Source organism: Rhodnius prolixus, unplaced genomic scaffold (genome assembly GCF_049639745.1).
Source record: "Rhodnius prolixus isolate KJV_2025 unplaced genomic scaffold, Rpr scaffold_8, whole genome shotgun sequence".
NCBI lineage: Eukaryota > Metazoa > Arthropoda > Insecta > Hemiptera > Reduviidae > Rhodnius > Rhodnius prolixus.
In genome coordinates, this window is record NW_027411593.1 from 39074613 (window position 1) to 39091833 (window position 17221).

The following is a 17221-nucleotide window of genomic DNA, read 5'->3' on the forward strand; positions in this document are numbered from 1 at the left end:
AAGAGGCAGATAACTTATTTTTAATGAAATTTGGAGAAATAGACTAGATTAGTTCGAGTTTATATGGATGTGTATGATTCCATATTTTGTGAGCCCTTAAATGGATTTAAATCCAATTTGATAATCAATGACGCTTTAATTTGATAAAGAATTATAATAATTTTAAATTAATTGATCAATAATATTTAAATAAAAAGTATTAATAAAGAAAGTAAGAAAAAAATAGTCTACCAAGCTGCCGACAAGTAGCGATAGTGCTGCTTCACTTGATAATATCACCAAAACGGCTCGCCAAGCAGTACCGACTCAGTATTTCTCACTGATAGTAACTGAGAATACCGGTTGAAAATTTTTACTTCAGTGTTGTGTCGATCGCTGTTCAAATTATATCGTTTCTATGTCGACCGTTAAACTGGTGAAAAAAGTTTTACGAACTAGATAACACAATGAGAGATATGTTTAAAACGGCCGTTTATGGTGTCTGCGAAGAACAAATGGTTTATGGAGAAGAATCAACAACATTCTGGGAATATATTTTACCATTTACTAGATTTTGGGGTGTTTTTTCTGCAGTTGGTTAGTAGTAAAAAAAAAACAAACAATTTAATAGTAGGTCTTTATTTTTTAATATAAGAATAATTCCATTTTTTTTTTTTTTGTAAATTACTTACATTTAAAAAACAAAGATGAATGAAAACGCAGACACTTGGGAATTTAAAGGTTTAAAGATTTAACAAACTAAAAAATTTAAAAATTCATTTTGAAATTCATAGAATTTGAATATTACAATGATTTTTTGCTCATGAAATCATAATTACTGTATTCTGATTTTTAATTTATTAGCATTATTCAATCGCCTAATTGTATATTTTTTTAAAAAAATGCATTTTACGACAAATCAACCATTTTTCTTTTTTTAAAATTTTAATATAATATAAAATATTTTATACAATTGGAAAAACTCACTTTTTTAAAAATTTTGTCGGCTAATTTTAGAAAACTTTAGTAAACAAATTGCCCACTCTGTTTTAATCAAACAAATGTCACTCAATTTATGTGATTCTTTCGAAAAAACAAAAACTTTTGAAATCAAAACAGTAAAATAATTTTGGCCCTGTGCCAATGACGTCACATAAATATTTTATTTTTAAAAGTTCATTTTATTATTAAATAAAGTGGATAGAAATTCATTAACAAATTGTACCTTAATAATAATGACTGGGCCAAAAATAAAATTTTTAAACAAACAGAATTGGGGAGCAACGGTTTTTTTGGGGTTTTTATTTTAATTCATTCCTTGACCTCTCCTCAATTAACGAACATTTCTCCAACTGTATTACAGTATATATTACATTATCCTTGTCAGGCTTTTTATTTCTGTCAAATCTTTTTTTATTTTTGTCTGACCTTCGACTTTTAAACACTTCTTTAAACGTTAGATTCCCTCATTAATAATTATTGCAACTTTTTCTTTACTGTGAACGATTTTAACAAAGAGCTAGACGCTTACTGCTAATTTACTCACATTAATCATACTTAATTCATATGCAAATAATTGATATTATACAGGGTGATCTATTTAAAACGCACCAATCGCTAATAACTTTTTAGAAAAGCGGAATTTCGAAAAAACTTACGAAGTAAACTATATGTTTTTTTTCGGTTTAGTTTTCAATTTTTCCACCCCCGATGATGTATCTTCATTTTTGGCGGAGTTATGGCCAAAACCCTGATTGAGGTTTCATAAAGACTACTGATTTTGACTTATGATTAAGAAACTACATAAAAAACTATGAAAAATGACGTTAATCCCGTTTTGATATCTCTAATATTAGTCGAGATTTTTAAGACCAAAGTTACAATTTTATCTATTCGTGAACGGTTTGCGATATTAATTTTCCACCAGAAATACACGTTTTTGGGAAATCGGGGTTGGAAAATTTGAAAACTAGACCAGTAGTTTACTTCGTGGGTTTTTTTCGAAATTCCGCTTTTCTCAAAAGTTATTAGCGATTGGTGCGTTTTAAATGGATCACCCTGTATAGTTATCATGAATGCTTCGCTTTTTAATAAGTTCGTTTTAGTTAAAACATATACATGTAGAAAGAAAATAAAATAACTATAAATATCATTAATGTTATAATGAAATATATTATTTAATAATGGTAATAAGGATGGTGAGTGGAGCCCCAAATATACCCAAGTGGTCTACCAAAATCAAATTTTATTAGTTCTACGTTTTGAACCACTGTGGTGACGTGACATTCTTCAGTAACTGGGAAAAATAAGTTTTCTGGGAGACAAACTTTGGAAAATAACATTTGCTTAATTTGTTTGGTAAATATTATGTGGCCTTAGATGTGTTGATTATGAGCCAGTATGTCTTACTATGATCAAAAGTTTTGTTTTTAATAATTTTGTAGGCAAACAAAGCAAAAAACGACCATGATAAGTGCTATAACTGAAATTCGAAATCTTGACGCCGCGAGTGGGCAAACCCAAAATATTTTTTAACTATTTCGGTGGAAATTTTTGAATTATTAATTTTTTACTAACAAAATATTTTTTGTTAATTTATGATGCGGCTCAGAATCATAAGTCATGTACAGCGAATGTGTTTTGTTTTGAAAAAATTGGTACGTTTGTGCCCCAAAATTGCCTCTTTTTTTAGATTTTTCCCATTTTCTCTCCCTTTATTTTTTAGTGGGAGGGGGTAGCGAATGATTTAATATCCTTTTGTATGTAAAATATTGTATATTGCCAGCTTTTCTATTATTAAAGTAGAAGGATACATTATTTATTAATGGAGGAACATATTGCATTGATTAACATTGATTATTGCTGATGTTGTGAGTAATTACTATGTGAGCTAGTCTTGCAACCAGTTGCTACTGTCTAGCATATTAGTCCCAATGGTAGAACATTAATTTTCAGTAGAAGTAATAGTACATCTTGTTTTGAAATGAATGTATAATTGAATAAAATCAATGACAAAATTCTAGACGTTAGGGAATTGAAGACAAGGATTTCATGAATAAAACTTTTGGTGCCCTTTACCACAATACTAACGAGGCCCTTTGAGGAAGATAAGGTTTCTGATTTAGAAGGAAGGAAAAACAATGTCAATTCATTATTTTTTTTTTTTTATTTTTACCGAGCTTTCGGCCAAAGGACTACGCCATCTTCAGGGCTTGTTGATAATATAATGTTTTAACATTCTTATCGTAGAGTTGGAGTGTCTTCTATCCTGTCTGCTTCTGAACTTCTTCTCAAATGACTGAAATTAGCATTATTCCTTTTTTTTCTGGATTGATGAATCAATCACTAAGAACAGTGAACCATATTTTCTTAATTTAATGTCATCCACATTGAGTCCAATTTAAAATACTTCGATAATCACAACGTTCTCTCACCGCTATTCACAATTTTTCTTTTTATTTTTAAACTTATTGTATTGGATCCAGATCAAACACCAGGATAATGGGCAACGGAGTTTATTTTCTCATAACTCATAACTCGTTTCTACAAACAATAAATATTGGTACATGTATGAAAATAAATCTTACAAATTAACAATTAATATGGTATTTACCACATTTTATCTCTCTCCGACTCCAACACCCAAAACCTGATCAACCATCAAATTAACATACAAGCACATTAAATACTAATAATGTTTCTTAACACACAAACCACATGATAGTTATTGCAATACTCTAAAATAGAAACACATATGTTGAGCACTAACACTTATATCGACTAAAAAAAAAAATTGACTGCAATTTTTGAAGTGTTCAGTGCAGTAAATTGATAGGTTGAATGAATCTTGACATCACAGATTCCCCACAGCCACTTCAAAGAAAAGTTTCAAACACTAATGATAGACGTAACAAACTGAAACGAAGTTTTAATTTTTGAATGTGCATTAAGAAGATTAGATTCGTAGATGGTAGGTTACGAATGATTGGGACACGCCTAATTGCCTGAAAAAGTTTTACTGGCACTGATGCTGCCATAATCACACCGTCAACATTGCTGAATCCTAAAGTCAGAAATAGCCTTGGCTAAAACTATCTTTGAACTCAAATTACCCTATCTATTTTTTCTTTCTTTATCATGAGATTAAGACGTTAAAGAGCCGCCACTGCTATCAAATTTCTGAATCTAAGGATGCTGGAAGTGCTCATATCACCTAAATTTTAAACAGAGACTACTGAAGCCTAAGAAGAAAATTTACTGCATGTTGACGTACAGTTTGACTGAAACTCAGAGCCCTGAAATAGTTTCTAGAAGCCTCTAGGTATTGATGTGCTTAAAAAGAACTAAATTTACAATTGTAAAATTAAGATATTATTTATGAATTTACTGCGTTTTGCCGCTTCACTGTTGGGAATAATTCTCTTCAGAAAAAGCAATGGAACCGTAAATAAAAAAAAATGATCAAGAATCAGCTGGACGCGAGAAATAATTTCCCGCCCTTTAATCCTGCTTACAGCTCGTGAAAAGAACCCTTTGAAACTTTAATGAAATGAGATCCAGTCCGTATATTCTGTCAGAACCCAGAAGTAAGGTTGCTCTTTTTGATGTTGCTCGATGATGGTAAAAAAGTGGAACTTCTTTTCAATTTATTTATTTGGAATTTTATAATTTTTCGGTTTAATTTATATTTTTTATAAAATGGTCACGGTTGTGGAGAGTATACGATATAGGCACTGCAGCCTGAAACCTCCTTTTGTATAAATATTTGTACAACTGTTTTTAAATTGTAAATAAACTTTTCAATTTCAATTTCAATTATAAAATGGCGACAAGAAAATAAATCGAAAAGATCGACAGGGCATATTTAATGATGGTTTTCTTTTTTTTTTTATAAATTGAAATTTAGTATTGATTTCAAAAAAGGAAGTTAGTATACCAATGAGCTCAGATGTTTGGCACGCTTTTAATAAAAATAGATGAGCTTGTTTAGGGGAAGTTTTCCGAGAACTTTAAAATTTTGAAATTTGGTGAAAAATGTTTTCAATAAATTAGTCTTCCATGTTTGGCTAGATCTCGAAGTAAAACTAAAAGAATTAAGTTCCCATGAAGTGAAGGCGAATATTGATGAAATCGTAGTTTGTGAAGTGACCACCGAATTCAAAATATTCCCATGATTTTTCGTTTACGGCTCATTTTTTTTTTTCTTTGAGAAAATGTTTCTGGAGAATCAGATTTCAAGAATCGGATTGATCTTGCAATGATTCCTTTTTGCGTGCAAGGAGGTAAAAAAATGAAAACAAAATTACTGGATGATTCATTGCAGATTCTGCAACGTTTAATATTATCTCATAAGTTCGTAAATATGTTACATAAAAAACATACGTAAACATTAAATGTAAACAAAAAAAGTAAAAAAGAAGCATTTAAAGCATAAAATAAAAATGGAACATTTATTTACAGCAGCCACATTTATCATCTAAACTCTAAAGCTTTCCAGCTTATCATTAAAAAAGATTTAACTGTTTTCCCGAATACATTAAGTATATTAAGTAAATTTCCTAATCTAACCGCCCAAAGAAGAAAATATATGATGCTATTAAAGTTGTAATTAATTGTGATAATTATTGTAGAATTTTATTATTTCATAGCTGAAACTCAAGATAACGAAATTAAGTACATCTCTACCTTATGTCAACACTATTATCTCTAAACATGCAATCTGTGTTCCTACGTAGAAATCTCTTTTTATGCATATCGTTATTGTTATTGTTATTAAAATGTGTCCTGTACAGTCAAAAGAATAAATAGAAAGTTATGGGCGAATAAAATCTTATCTGAATTAGTACCGTGGTTTTCTTATCATACTCAAATTAAATCGTTATTGCTAGTTCTAGTACGGCAAGTGCCAACAGAACTTAGACTGTACTTTAGCTTAACTGTCCATTCTGACACTAACACAGTGGTGCAGCTTTCTACCTTCCTATAAAGGCCGATCGAATTCGCCAACCGGAAAGTACCTCTAAAGTGCTGTTTCAGAGTAATTTATCAGCTGTCTAGTTGTTTGATATTAATAGAAACTAATTCTAAATTTGGGGAAAATAAGTTGGACACTTTATTTTAAAGATTTCCTTTAAATTTTGTACAAAGAATTCTGTAAATGTTGGTTTATTATTTTTATTTTAACGTGCCACGTTAGCCGAGTGGTTAAGATACTAGACCCGCAAAGCTAAGATGTATTGTTGGTTAGTGGGTTCGATTCTCCCTATCCTAGGGCCTTGGATTTTATTTAATGGTTATTATGAGAAATTTATAGTAAATATGTTGGGTGGTTATATGCTAAACCCGCAAAGCTAAGATGTATTGTTGGTTAGTGGGTTCAATTCTCCCTATCTAGGGCCTTGGATTTTATTTAATGGTTAATATGAGAAATTTATAGTAAAGTATGATAGGAGGTTAGAGGCTAGACCCGCAAAGCTAAGATGTATTGTTGGTTAGTGGGTTCGATTCTCCCTATCTAAAGCCTTGGATTTTATTTAATGGTTAATATGAGAAATTTATAGTAAATATGTTGGGAGGTTATAGGCTAAATCCGCAAAGCTAAGATGTATTGTTGGTTTAGTGGGTTCGATTCTCCCTATCTAGGGCCTTGGATTTTATTTAATGGTTAATATGAGTAATTTATAGTAAAGTATGTTAGGCTGTTATAGGCTAAACCCGCAAAGCTAAGATGTATTGTTGGTTAGTGGGTTCGATTCTCTCTGTTTGGGCCTTGGACTTTATTTAATGGGATTAATATGAGATATTTATTGATAAAGTATGTTTGCTAGTCGCCTCCATCCTCCAACTCCTAATTAGGTAGTTGGTTGTAAAGTCCGCCTGAAAGAATTGCCTGAAAAAACTAGTCTGTACTTACTTATTTTTAATTTAATCTTTATTCAGGGTAATGTATTAAAGTGAAATTTACAGATGGTTAAAGACAGGCTAACTTCTAAAATGATATTTCATTATAATTGTACGCTTCTGACACCTAAATAATATTTAATCAAATATGAAAAGCACAGTATTTCACTCATGTGAGTTGAGTTGCTTCTGTCGAATGGGACACAAAGTGTTTCCGATTTTACTGTAGCTTGGTTGTGCCTTCTTAATCGCAAATACCACTTTACTAAGTGGAATTCTAGATTTTTATTGTTGTTGTAATGATCTCTAATCTTTGAATTTACAATTTCATTCACTTTTATTTGAATCATTGTTCAAAGAGGAATAGTTTTGGGCAGCTCTAGGGAGCCATAAAGGCAGACTTCTTTCTACATTGTTATTTCATTGTAATGTACAGTTTTAAATGAAAGTAATGAATAAATGTGTTTTGAAATTACAGGAAGTTTTGTAAGCTGAATATTTAAGAACGAATAGTAAGTTAAAATCATATGAGTATTTAGATTTTTAAAAAATTTTGGAAACCAAGTCCAGAACTTTTCGCTGAAATTGATTTACGTTTTATTCAATAGATATAGATAATTTATTTTTATTTTTCTTAGTTGTCTGGGGAATTTGAGAAATTAGTTCAAGATGAATGGCGTAAAAGTTCAAGTGAAAGTAGGAGCCAGAGATACACGACCATGTTTTCCTTCCTTTAAACCTTTTTGTCATACAACACTTCCGTTGGAGAGAACTTTGTTAATTACAATTTACTAATTGCAGAAAGCGGAAGGTTGGTACGTAACTGATGTACACCACAAATACGTACCACAAAGATACAAACACAAATCATTTGTATTATTTGCCAAGTAAATCAAGCACAATGGCCTCCTGAGAATGATGACGTTCCAAAACTTTCTTTAAGCGCATTGTGACTCAGATAGGTCATGTGCGTGACTCAGTTCAGCTATGGGAGGCTTTTGTTTATTGTTTTTTTGAAATTCTTATCATTTTGATTATTGTTTAAACTTGCCTGTTACGTGTAGTGTGATATCACTTATCAGTAAACAATATATGTTGTACTATTTATTGATAACCTACGAGTAACAGGCATGATGTTTATTACTTAAGAGTTCAGTTCAGCGTGAATACAAAAAAAAAAAAAAACGCTTATAATAATATCGATAAAAAATTTAGAAAAATCTGAAATTACACTTTTGGCACGCATGCAGGTCATTTTTCAAGATGGTAATTTCAAAAATTCTCATTAAAATTTAGAATTTTTCAAAAATATTAATCGATTTCCGTGTTGTACAGATTCTTTGTACTAAATGATAAAAGGAAATCACATCTTACTATCTATTCTCAAGGTTGTAACTTACACCTTTTTTTCCCAATTCCGAATTTTAAAATATATTCAATTCTTACAAAAATAATTCAAATTGAAAAACTGCCCACTATCCAGAAATGATGCTTTACACTACCTCAATCCCTCCCCAGAAGTAGTAAGTAAGTAAGTAGTAATCGCCTATTTTTTCAGGCCGGCTTTACGTCCAACTACCAATTAGGTGTCGTGGACGGAGGCGACTAGCAAACATACTTTACTGTAAATTTCTTATATTAACCATTAAATAAAATCCAAGGCCTAAAGACCGGGAATCGAACCCAGTAACATAATTCATATTAGCTTCGCAGGTAATTTTGCCCTACCCAGAACTGTCCTAAAACGATTTCGCCCTAGAAACATTATTTCTACGTAACTGAGGACTTCTGCAATGGCTGGTGTTGAAGCTGTTCATCCCATTTCTGGATTTTTATTGGTTTGGATTCTGTGCATCCTGACAGAATATTTAATTTCTTTTTAACTTTATAAAATATCAAACTTTATTTTTCATACGTATCCGTCATACAGCAAAATTATTCGACCATTGGCAGCCTAGTAAAACTGAACCCCCCCCCCCCCCCACGCTATAGTTATAGTATTAGGTAGTAACATCCAGAGTTGCAACTACTAATGCTACCTAAGTATTACTTTTATTGCTCATACTGTCCATAATATAGGAGAAAGTAGGTACATGATGTTTTTGCAGAACTGTGTACATAAAAATGGAAAAGTAGTAGAAATGTTTGCAACCTATTTTATAGGCACAGGCGCACATACTATAAAAGGTCTGAGACCTTTTATTAACCTACAACTTTTTTAAAACCACATGGTAAACAAAATTCTTAGAGGAAGATATTGCGAGATGGCATGTTAGTTTTACATTTAGACAGAATGTTTTCTGTCGTTCTATCTCTGGAGGGTATTACTGGACATGTTCTATTTTTATCCAGAAGTCAGTAAAGATGGTAGTCCATTAAGAGAAACCAGCTGTACTGGCTGTTGAACTATGCATAGGAAGTTGAGAATAAAAAGTAACTTGGACCTTCCTAGATGTACTTATTTATTTATACTTTTGGGATAAGTTAGCCCTTACTAGGGTGTAACATTTGCAACTATATGCAAATGATCAAAAACTAAAAGTCTACAAGAAAAAAAAGAGAAATAATTAACACTAGAAATTAACTACTTTGAAAATGTGATTAGGTTGGCAGTGCTGGGTAATATCACTGATTATATCCGTGGTTGCTCGCGTTATTTTATTTATTTATTTTTTTTGACAAAATAAGTTAACCGAAAATGCTCCACATTTACGAGTTTTTTGAGATATTCCCGAAAACAGCTCTAATTAATCTTTTAATACTCATTTGCTAGTTATAGTAAAGTTTAAAACTTTTATTCAAAACACTTTTCCAAGAAAATCCTTCTTAAATAAGTTGTGGAGAAAGAGATGGATTAAGCACCCATTAAAGTACCATTTAAGTTAATATGTGTTCTCATTGTCTTTGTAATTATACAGTACTTAAGTGTTTAAAAGTATATTGCAAATCTTAAGTTGACAATGCAAAAGTGCTTCTCTATTGAATAGATTCTCTGCCTTTAACGATTTTTTAACGCACAAATCTCGAGTTACTACGAAATAGCGGAAGAAGTAAGATAAAAGTGGGATTTTGAAAACGCTCGAATTGGAATGAGGCTGGGAATTTCCCTTATTATCTAAAACCAAACAACAGTTTCAAGTCTCTGGAGCCCTTTGTGTATCGGGTGAGTGTTGGAGCGTCAGTGTAATTAGACTGGGACACTCCAAGGGCGCCAAGATCCCTAAAGGAAGTGGCTAGACCACCAACTCTTCCCAAGGACTATTCATAATTATTACTTTTAGACACAATATATTTAATTAAATTCACTAGGAATTCTAATTAGGTCAAATTCAAACAAAAATGATTCTTTAAAATATCTAAAATCATACTGTGAGAAAAGATTATTGTTCAAAATTTGTCTGATAAGCCATCTTTTATATTTTTTCAATAATTATTTATCCTTTTAGTTGCCAACTGATTTGTGCTTTCGATGTATGCTTCATAGTTCGTGATTATTTTGAAGTTGACGTCTGAAAAAAAAAAATGCTATCCTGTCATTTTGTTAAAAAGTTATAATTATGTGGTATAACCTTCGCGAATCCATATTATTTATTTTCTCACACGTCTAATTAAACTTAACTCTGCACTTTTTAGCTTTACTTAGTTGGTGAATTTCCTTATTTTACTTTAAAAATCCAAGTATGGGGATCGACTAAGCGTTCCAACTCTCTACGCCTCCAGACATTACAGTCAGAAAATACTTCGAATACTTCTTAACGCTCCGTTCTATGTATCTAACCTCACTATCCATAATGACCTCAAAATCCCTTTCATTACAGGTCTTCCTAAAACTCGTTTTCTCAAATTTCACTCCTCTACACCAGCTCATCCTAACCCTCTCATAGAACACCTATCTTCCTCCACATTACCAGGAGTAATTCTCCAAGGAGATTGAAGAGAAGGTGGCCTCGCGATCTACTGCCCTTATATATCCTTAATATAATATTTTTACGATCACTAAAACCAATAAATTTAATATTAATTATGAATGGTCTTTGGGAAATTGATGGTCTTAGTCACTTCCTTTAGGGATCTTGGCACCCTTGGAGTGTCATGTCTGACTGGGGCGTTATTATCATTTAAGGAAAGAAGGTGTACCTTTCTGGAGCTTAAGGAACTCCCACTAAGGAGGCTCCTGAACTATTGCTTCACGATTCTAATTTACTAATGATCACATGGATTGATTAGGGGAGACGGGTATTAGTGGAATGATGGTCTCGAATTGATGATCTTATCGGCATTACTGGCCACATATCCTTGCTGTTCAGTATAAGGTGACTTTTTGTTTAGCGTCACTGTCATCTTTACGGCATCTCCTAAACGGCAGGATGTTCGGCCAACGATCTAAAGCAAACCATGAGTTGGTTTGGCGGCAAATTTGTAACGGATGTCGCGTAGCTTTCTACAGGCACTTTGCATCAAGCTACCTTTTGCCTACTGCATTTATAGGTTCTTCTACACTGATAATTGATCACTTGAAATGCCCCCAAAAATGTAATTTTTTAAAAATCTTTTAGGCAACTTTCCATTCCCCCCCCCCCAGTTGTTTCTGCGATTTCCGTTATCCACATTCTTAAAATCCGGTAAGACCTGCCCACGATCGCTGTTACCAGTTTTGGCAACGCTTTTTATTGCTATTGTCCGGTAAAATGTTAACTCATTATTGGGAACTGAAAGACGTCAAAATATTTATATTATTTGATTTGTTAGCATTTAAAGTGTTAAAATAAATTTTTAAATGAACCAAATACGAAAACATACGAATTAAATATTAATAAACTTCAAGGACTCTGTTGATATGGCCAATTGATTTCCAAATTGGGCGACTGAATTTGAAATAAACCAATAATTGCTTTCATCTAGGAAAGTCAACAATTAACTTTGTTAAAACAAAAGATGGTAAAATTGTATCTTATAACAATGAATATTGGTAATCAAGAATAATTATTAAAAAATGGGCAACAAGAATAAATCAAAAATATTTTTCTAAAATTATTGGGTAATTTTTATATTATTTTATATAGAAAACTGATTTATAAATAATTTATGAATCAGTTTTTGTCTCTTTGTTTGTAAATTTGTATGTTTTTTTCCCCAAAAGATTCGTTCAATAGCGCAATAGAAAACTCAAAATAACCTAAAATATACTTTAGAAAGACTAACTTTTATAGCTTTTTGAGAAAATAAAAACCAACTACTCCTTTGTTTATTATGGACTACAAATTGACTTTATTTACGTCATTCTATTTTTATAAATAGCTGAATGGATTGCAGATACACTGTTCCGTTCTAATTGTTGGCACTGGACCATCTACGTGCCGTAACTCACATACGCACATGCACCAATTCAGAAAGCGAGAACTTCTCAACATGTATCTTTATCTGATAAATATGGTGGAATATCAAAGGGAGAAGGGTGGGGGGAGAGAGAGATAAGGCTACCCGTACAATGGGTGCGCAGTTTCGAGAGATTTTTGAATTGAAAACCAAAAATTCAATCAATCGATCAAGAAGGGGAAGTCATGTCTGTGCGTTCACATCAGATTTGTTGATCACTTTGTTCCCCCCCACTCCGCCACACTTCTTAACGCTAAAGTTCATACGTCATTGATTTGTCATGTATGGTTTCATTGTTGTCCTACTGTGTATATGTCATTGATTGATTAAGCAGTGGACTTTGTCGACTCCAGAGAGTTATTGGCTAGAATATAATCCAATAATAAATATGTATATAAATATAAATGTATATTCCATTTTTTTGAATTGTGAGAATATTTTTCATTTCCACAAACAAAAGTTTAAAAAAAGAGTATAAATTAGGTATATAGCTAAAAAGATATTCTCCGATGAAAGAATACCAGCGAGCTGAAATTCAGTCTTGAAATTGACAATAATAATGATAGTTAACTACATGAGAAACGTTATAAGTTACTGATAAAGAAGACAGCTGAAAATTATCAAAGTGGTCAGATCTAGTGATGAAAATCTAAACTCAGAGAAACCTGACAGATGAAACTCGGTTGCTCTGAAAGATCTAATTTCCCAACACTAAAATGTACGAACTTGGACTAGGTGAAAACTTCGCGGACTGACGTAGAGATAAGGTCGCTATCAATGAAATTTAGTTTTTTAAAAATAATTCTGGTATATAACTTACATCAATGGCCAACTGATATGACAAATATAATACTTCATGAAGCTTTCTGTTGTGTATATTTCGTTGAAATGGATAAAGTAGAAAATTTTGCCGTAAAATAAGGAAATTCGAAAGATTTTCCGCCAAAAAGAATTTATCCCTAGTTAATCAATGTTTTTTTTTAAACAGTCCTGCTTCTTTATTTCAAAAATTGGGCATTTCTCCCTTAAAGATAATTCACGTGAAGGGCCATCGGAAAGAAGTAGGTACTTACAAAAACATACAGCCTCTACAAGTGAAAATTATATTATATTTCATTCTATGTATCCCTATCTGACGACACTACGAGGGTCGTTTGAAAAGTCCGTGCAAAAATAAAAACTACCTTATTTTTTGGGGTAAACCTTTTTTATTTTTCAACATAGTCTCCTTTTAGGCTTATACACTTCGTCCAACGCTGCTCTAGTTTGTTGATCCCTTCCGAATAATAGGATTTGTCCGTCTGAAAAATAGCCATTCGTTTCTTCAATCATCTCCTCGTTTGAATAAAATCTTTTTCCCGCCAGCCATTTCTTCATATTGGGGAACAAATAGTAGTCCGAGGGAGCCAAGTCTGGAGAATAGGGGGGATGTGAAACGAGTTGGAACCCTATTTCCATTAATTTTGCGACCACAACTGCTGAGGTGTGAGCTGGTGCGTTGTCGTGATGGAAAAGGACTTTTTTGTGGGCCAATCGTGGGCGTTTTTCTTGCAGCTCGGTTTTCAAACGGTCCAATAACGATGAATAATATGCACCTGTAATAGTTTTACCCTTTTCCAGATAGTCGATGAGGATTATTCCTTGCGAATCCCAAAAGACAGTCGCCATAATCTTTCCGGCCGAAGGAACGGTCTTCGCCTTTTTTGGCGCAGATTCCCCCTTGGTAACCCATTGTTTAGATTGTTCTTTGGTCTCAGGAGTGTAGTGATGTATCCATGTTTCATCCACAGTGACGAAACGACGCTTAAAGTCCTGCGGATTCTTCTGGAACAGCTGCAAACCGTCCTTGCAACACTTCACACGATTTCGTTTTTGGTCAAGCGTGAGCAATCGCGGCACCCATCTTGCGGATAGCTTTGTCATGTCCAAATGTTGATGCAAAATATTATGTACCCGTTCATTCGAGATGCCCACAGCACTAGCAATCTCACGCACCTTTACTCTTCTGTCATCCATCACTATATCATGGATTTTATCAATGGTTTCTGGAGTAGTAACCTCAACAGGGCGTCCAGAACGTTCAGCGTCACTTGTGCCCATATGGCCACTCCGAAAATTTTGAAACCACTTATAAACTGTTCTAATCGAAGGTGCAGAGTCACCATAATGTTTATCAAGCTTCTCTTTAGTCTCCTGAGGCGTTTTGCCTTTCATAAAGTAGTGTTTAATCAACACACGAAATTCTTTTTCGTCCATTTTTTTGAAAATCACTCGACTTCCTCGATTCAAACGAATGCCAAACACAAAGAAATAGACCGATCTGGCTGAAACTTGGTGTGTGTTCTTCCAAGAGATGCTACTAACTAAACATAACCTCAATACGCGCCAGTGGTGCTATCTCTCTGACTTTGCACGGACTTTTCAAACGACCCTCGTATATTCTATATTCTATCAACATGTGTGTTTAGTTTCTTTTTAATCCAGTCTTAAACATTTCATAATTATTTCAAACTCATTTAATTTTTTATTTTTCTCTTCCAAATCTCTCGGTTTTTTGCGTCATCAATTGAAACGCCATATCCAGCCATATCTTCCTTAGCCACCTTCAGCCATGACAGCTTCGGCCTGCATCTTCTCCTTCTTCTCTCTCTGGGTCCCATTCCATGATTCGTCTAGGAATCCTTTGCTCTTCCATCTTTGAAACATGTCTGAGCCATTCCAACCTTTTCTCCGTAATTCTTTGGAGAATGTTCTTCTCTACTTCCATAGTATTTCTTACCACCGAATTTCTAACTCTTCATAAAATTAAATAACTAAATAAAAAGAAAAAAAAACTGAAGAATGTCATATTTGTTCTGTTGTTATCAAAGTAGCGAAAAGAAAATATGTAAAAAATTGATTTTTGTAGCGCCCATGTTCACAGAAATATGGGCGTGGTTACCCATATATTCACTCTTCTCAATATAAAGACAGTTCTCTGTAATATAATGTTACATATTCACAGAGTTTCAACTCCAAAACTTCTTCCGAAAGGCTTCCTGTTATCATTTAAAGGAAGTTACGAGACTGGAAAATTATTTATTGAAGAACAGTGATTTTTCCACCATAGTCCCCACCCCATACGATGTTACGTCAACTTACTTCGGAATAATATTTAAATGAACATAATCCTTCTGTATTTACTCGTCTGACGCTACACTTGCTGACTCTGAGCAACGTAGAAACCTGGTTAAAGACTAAAACTCTCTATAACCACCTGATTAACCAATCCTCTGATGATGGAGGAAAGTCGGAAAAAGGGCAAGAATACACCCCCTCCCCTACGACGGATAAAATCAGCGATAGCAATAAATTACATTGGCTGGATAAATAAGATCACAAAATTTAGTGGCAGGATGGTTCTCTTTGAAACAGGATACAGAGAGAAGTTACGTATAAGTGGAGACGGGAGTAAAGCAAGCAGAAGGCCCGAAAAGGAGCAAAAGCAAAGTGTTGGAAACAGCTTTAGCCTAGCAAGATATATAGCACACATTACCTGCACTCTGCTGGCAAATAGCTCCTTACATCTCTATCTAAGCCACATTCGCACACGTTCACCACATTATAGCAGAATTTATTGAAACAATCTGTCCTCCTGCAACACTTCTTGTCTATCTTATTTGCCACATGAATAAAATTTTTATTTACTTTCCTGTACTACTACTCGTATGCTTTTTACGTAAAACGTAACAAAATTCTATTTCTTTTTTTTACTTTACTTCCTCTTCACCCTTGTTAGGAGCGAGCATAGTAATCGATTTAGAGATCCCACCGGAATTATACGTATTTATGGTGAAACAGACGCAAGTGATTAGCGGTCACAAAACCCTAGGGCGTCTCTTTTTCTCTCTATCTTAATGCAATGCAACTCGTACCGCATTTCCGTAAACTTTAAATGACACTCATATGAATGGCATGATTTCATTGATGAAATTATAATTTGCTAACATGAATGACTTTCGTATGGACAAAAATGATGGCTTCTTTGTAATTCTTATCGATTATCTTTTCGATTATCAAAAAGAAAGCACAAACCGCACTGTCAATCCACCACACAACTTCATGGACTATGTTCAGATAAAAAAACGTAATTCTGTCCAAAGAGACTTCCAGACATTCTCCTGTCTTTTTGGACAACCACTTTACTGAGTCAATTTTTCTTTTCTTTTTAATTTTAAATCGATTTTTCTGGAAGAAGTTCTAATAATTTCTTAAATTTATGAAGTTTACAAAAATTAAACACCATATTTGTACCTTCAGGGTGCCAAAGAATCTCTAATGACAACCCTGGACAGTAGAGGGAAATTACATGACTTTTCACCAGTAAAACTACCAGGCGTAGCTACATACAGTGGTCAAAAAAAGTATTCATACACTAAGTTTTCTTACTTTATCTACTGATCTTTTGTTTCTAGGATGACTATTTCTTCAGCACTGAAATCGAAGATAGTAACAATGAATTTAATGCTCTCATTTTCTTTTATAAACATAAAGAATTGATTAAAAAGAAGCAAAATAATTTATTGTATGCAAAATAAGTATTCAAACACTCAGTCTGAATGTTATAATTAACGCAAAACTAAAGACCTAATTTTTGTAAGCAATCCCTTTGCATTGGTTATTGCCTGAAGCCTCCTTGGCATAGATTCCACCTGGTTTAGTGTCTCTTGAGATGTGATTTCTGCCCATGATTTCTTTAAATTGGTTATGAGCTCTTTTCTGGAAGACATCCACAATTTTCGAATTTGAAACAGAAGTTCAGTAGATAAAGTAAAAAAAACTTAGTGTATGAATACTTTTTTTGACCACTGTAAATTTACTAGGGAATCGAAGAACATTTAAAGTTCATACTTTATCACAGCTTAAACGTAAGCTGGAGATCTCGTGAAAAATGATGAACAAAACAAGTCCGCTTTTGGATTCGTTG

The 17221-nt window shown here is 33.2% G+C and overlaps 1 protein-coding gene across 1 annotated transcript in view; it reads left to right on the forward strand.

Moving 5' to 3' along the window:
• The first annotated feature begins 292 nt into the window (after positions 1-292).
• LOC141451453 (uncharacterized) overlaps positions 293-17221 on the forward strand; it is a 167362-nt gene continuing 150433 nt past the window's right edge. Inside the window, exon 1 of the mRNA XM_074122850.1 lies at positions 293-576. Coding sequence (XP_073978951.1) covers positions 447-576 — 130 coding nt within the window. The 5' untranslated portion in view covers positions 293-446. The remainder of the gene's footprint in view (positions 577-17221) is intronic.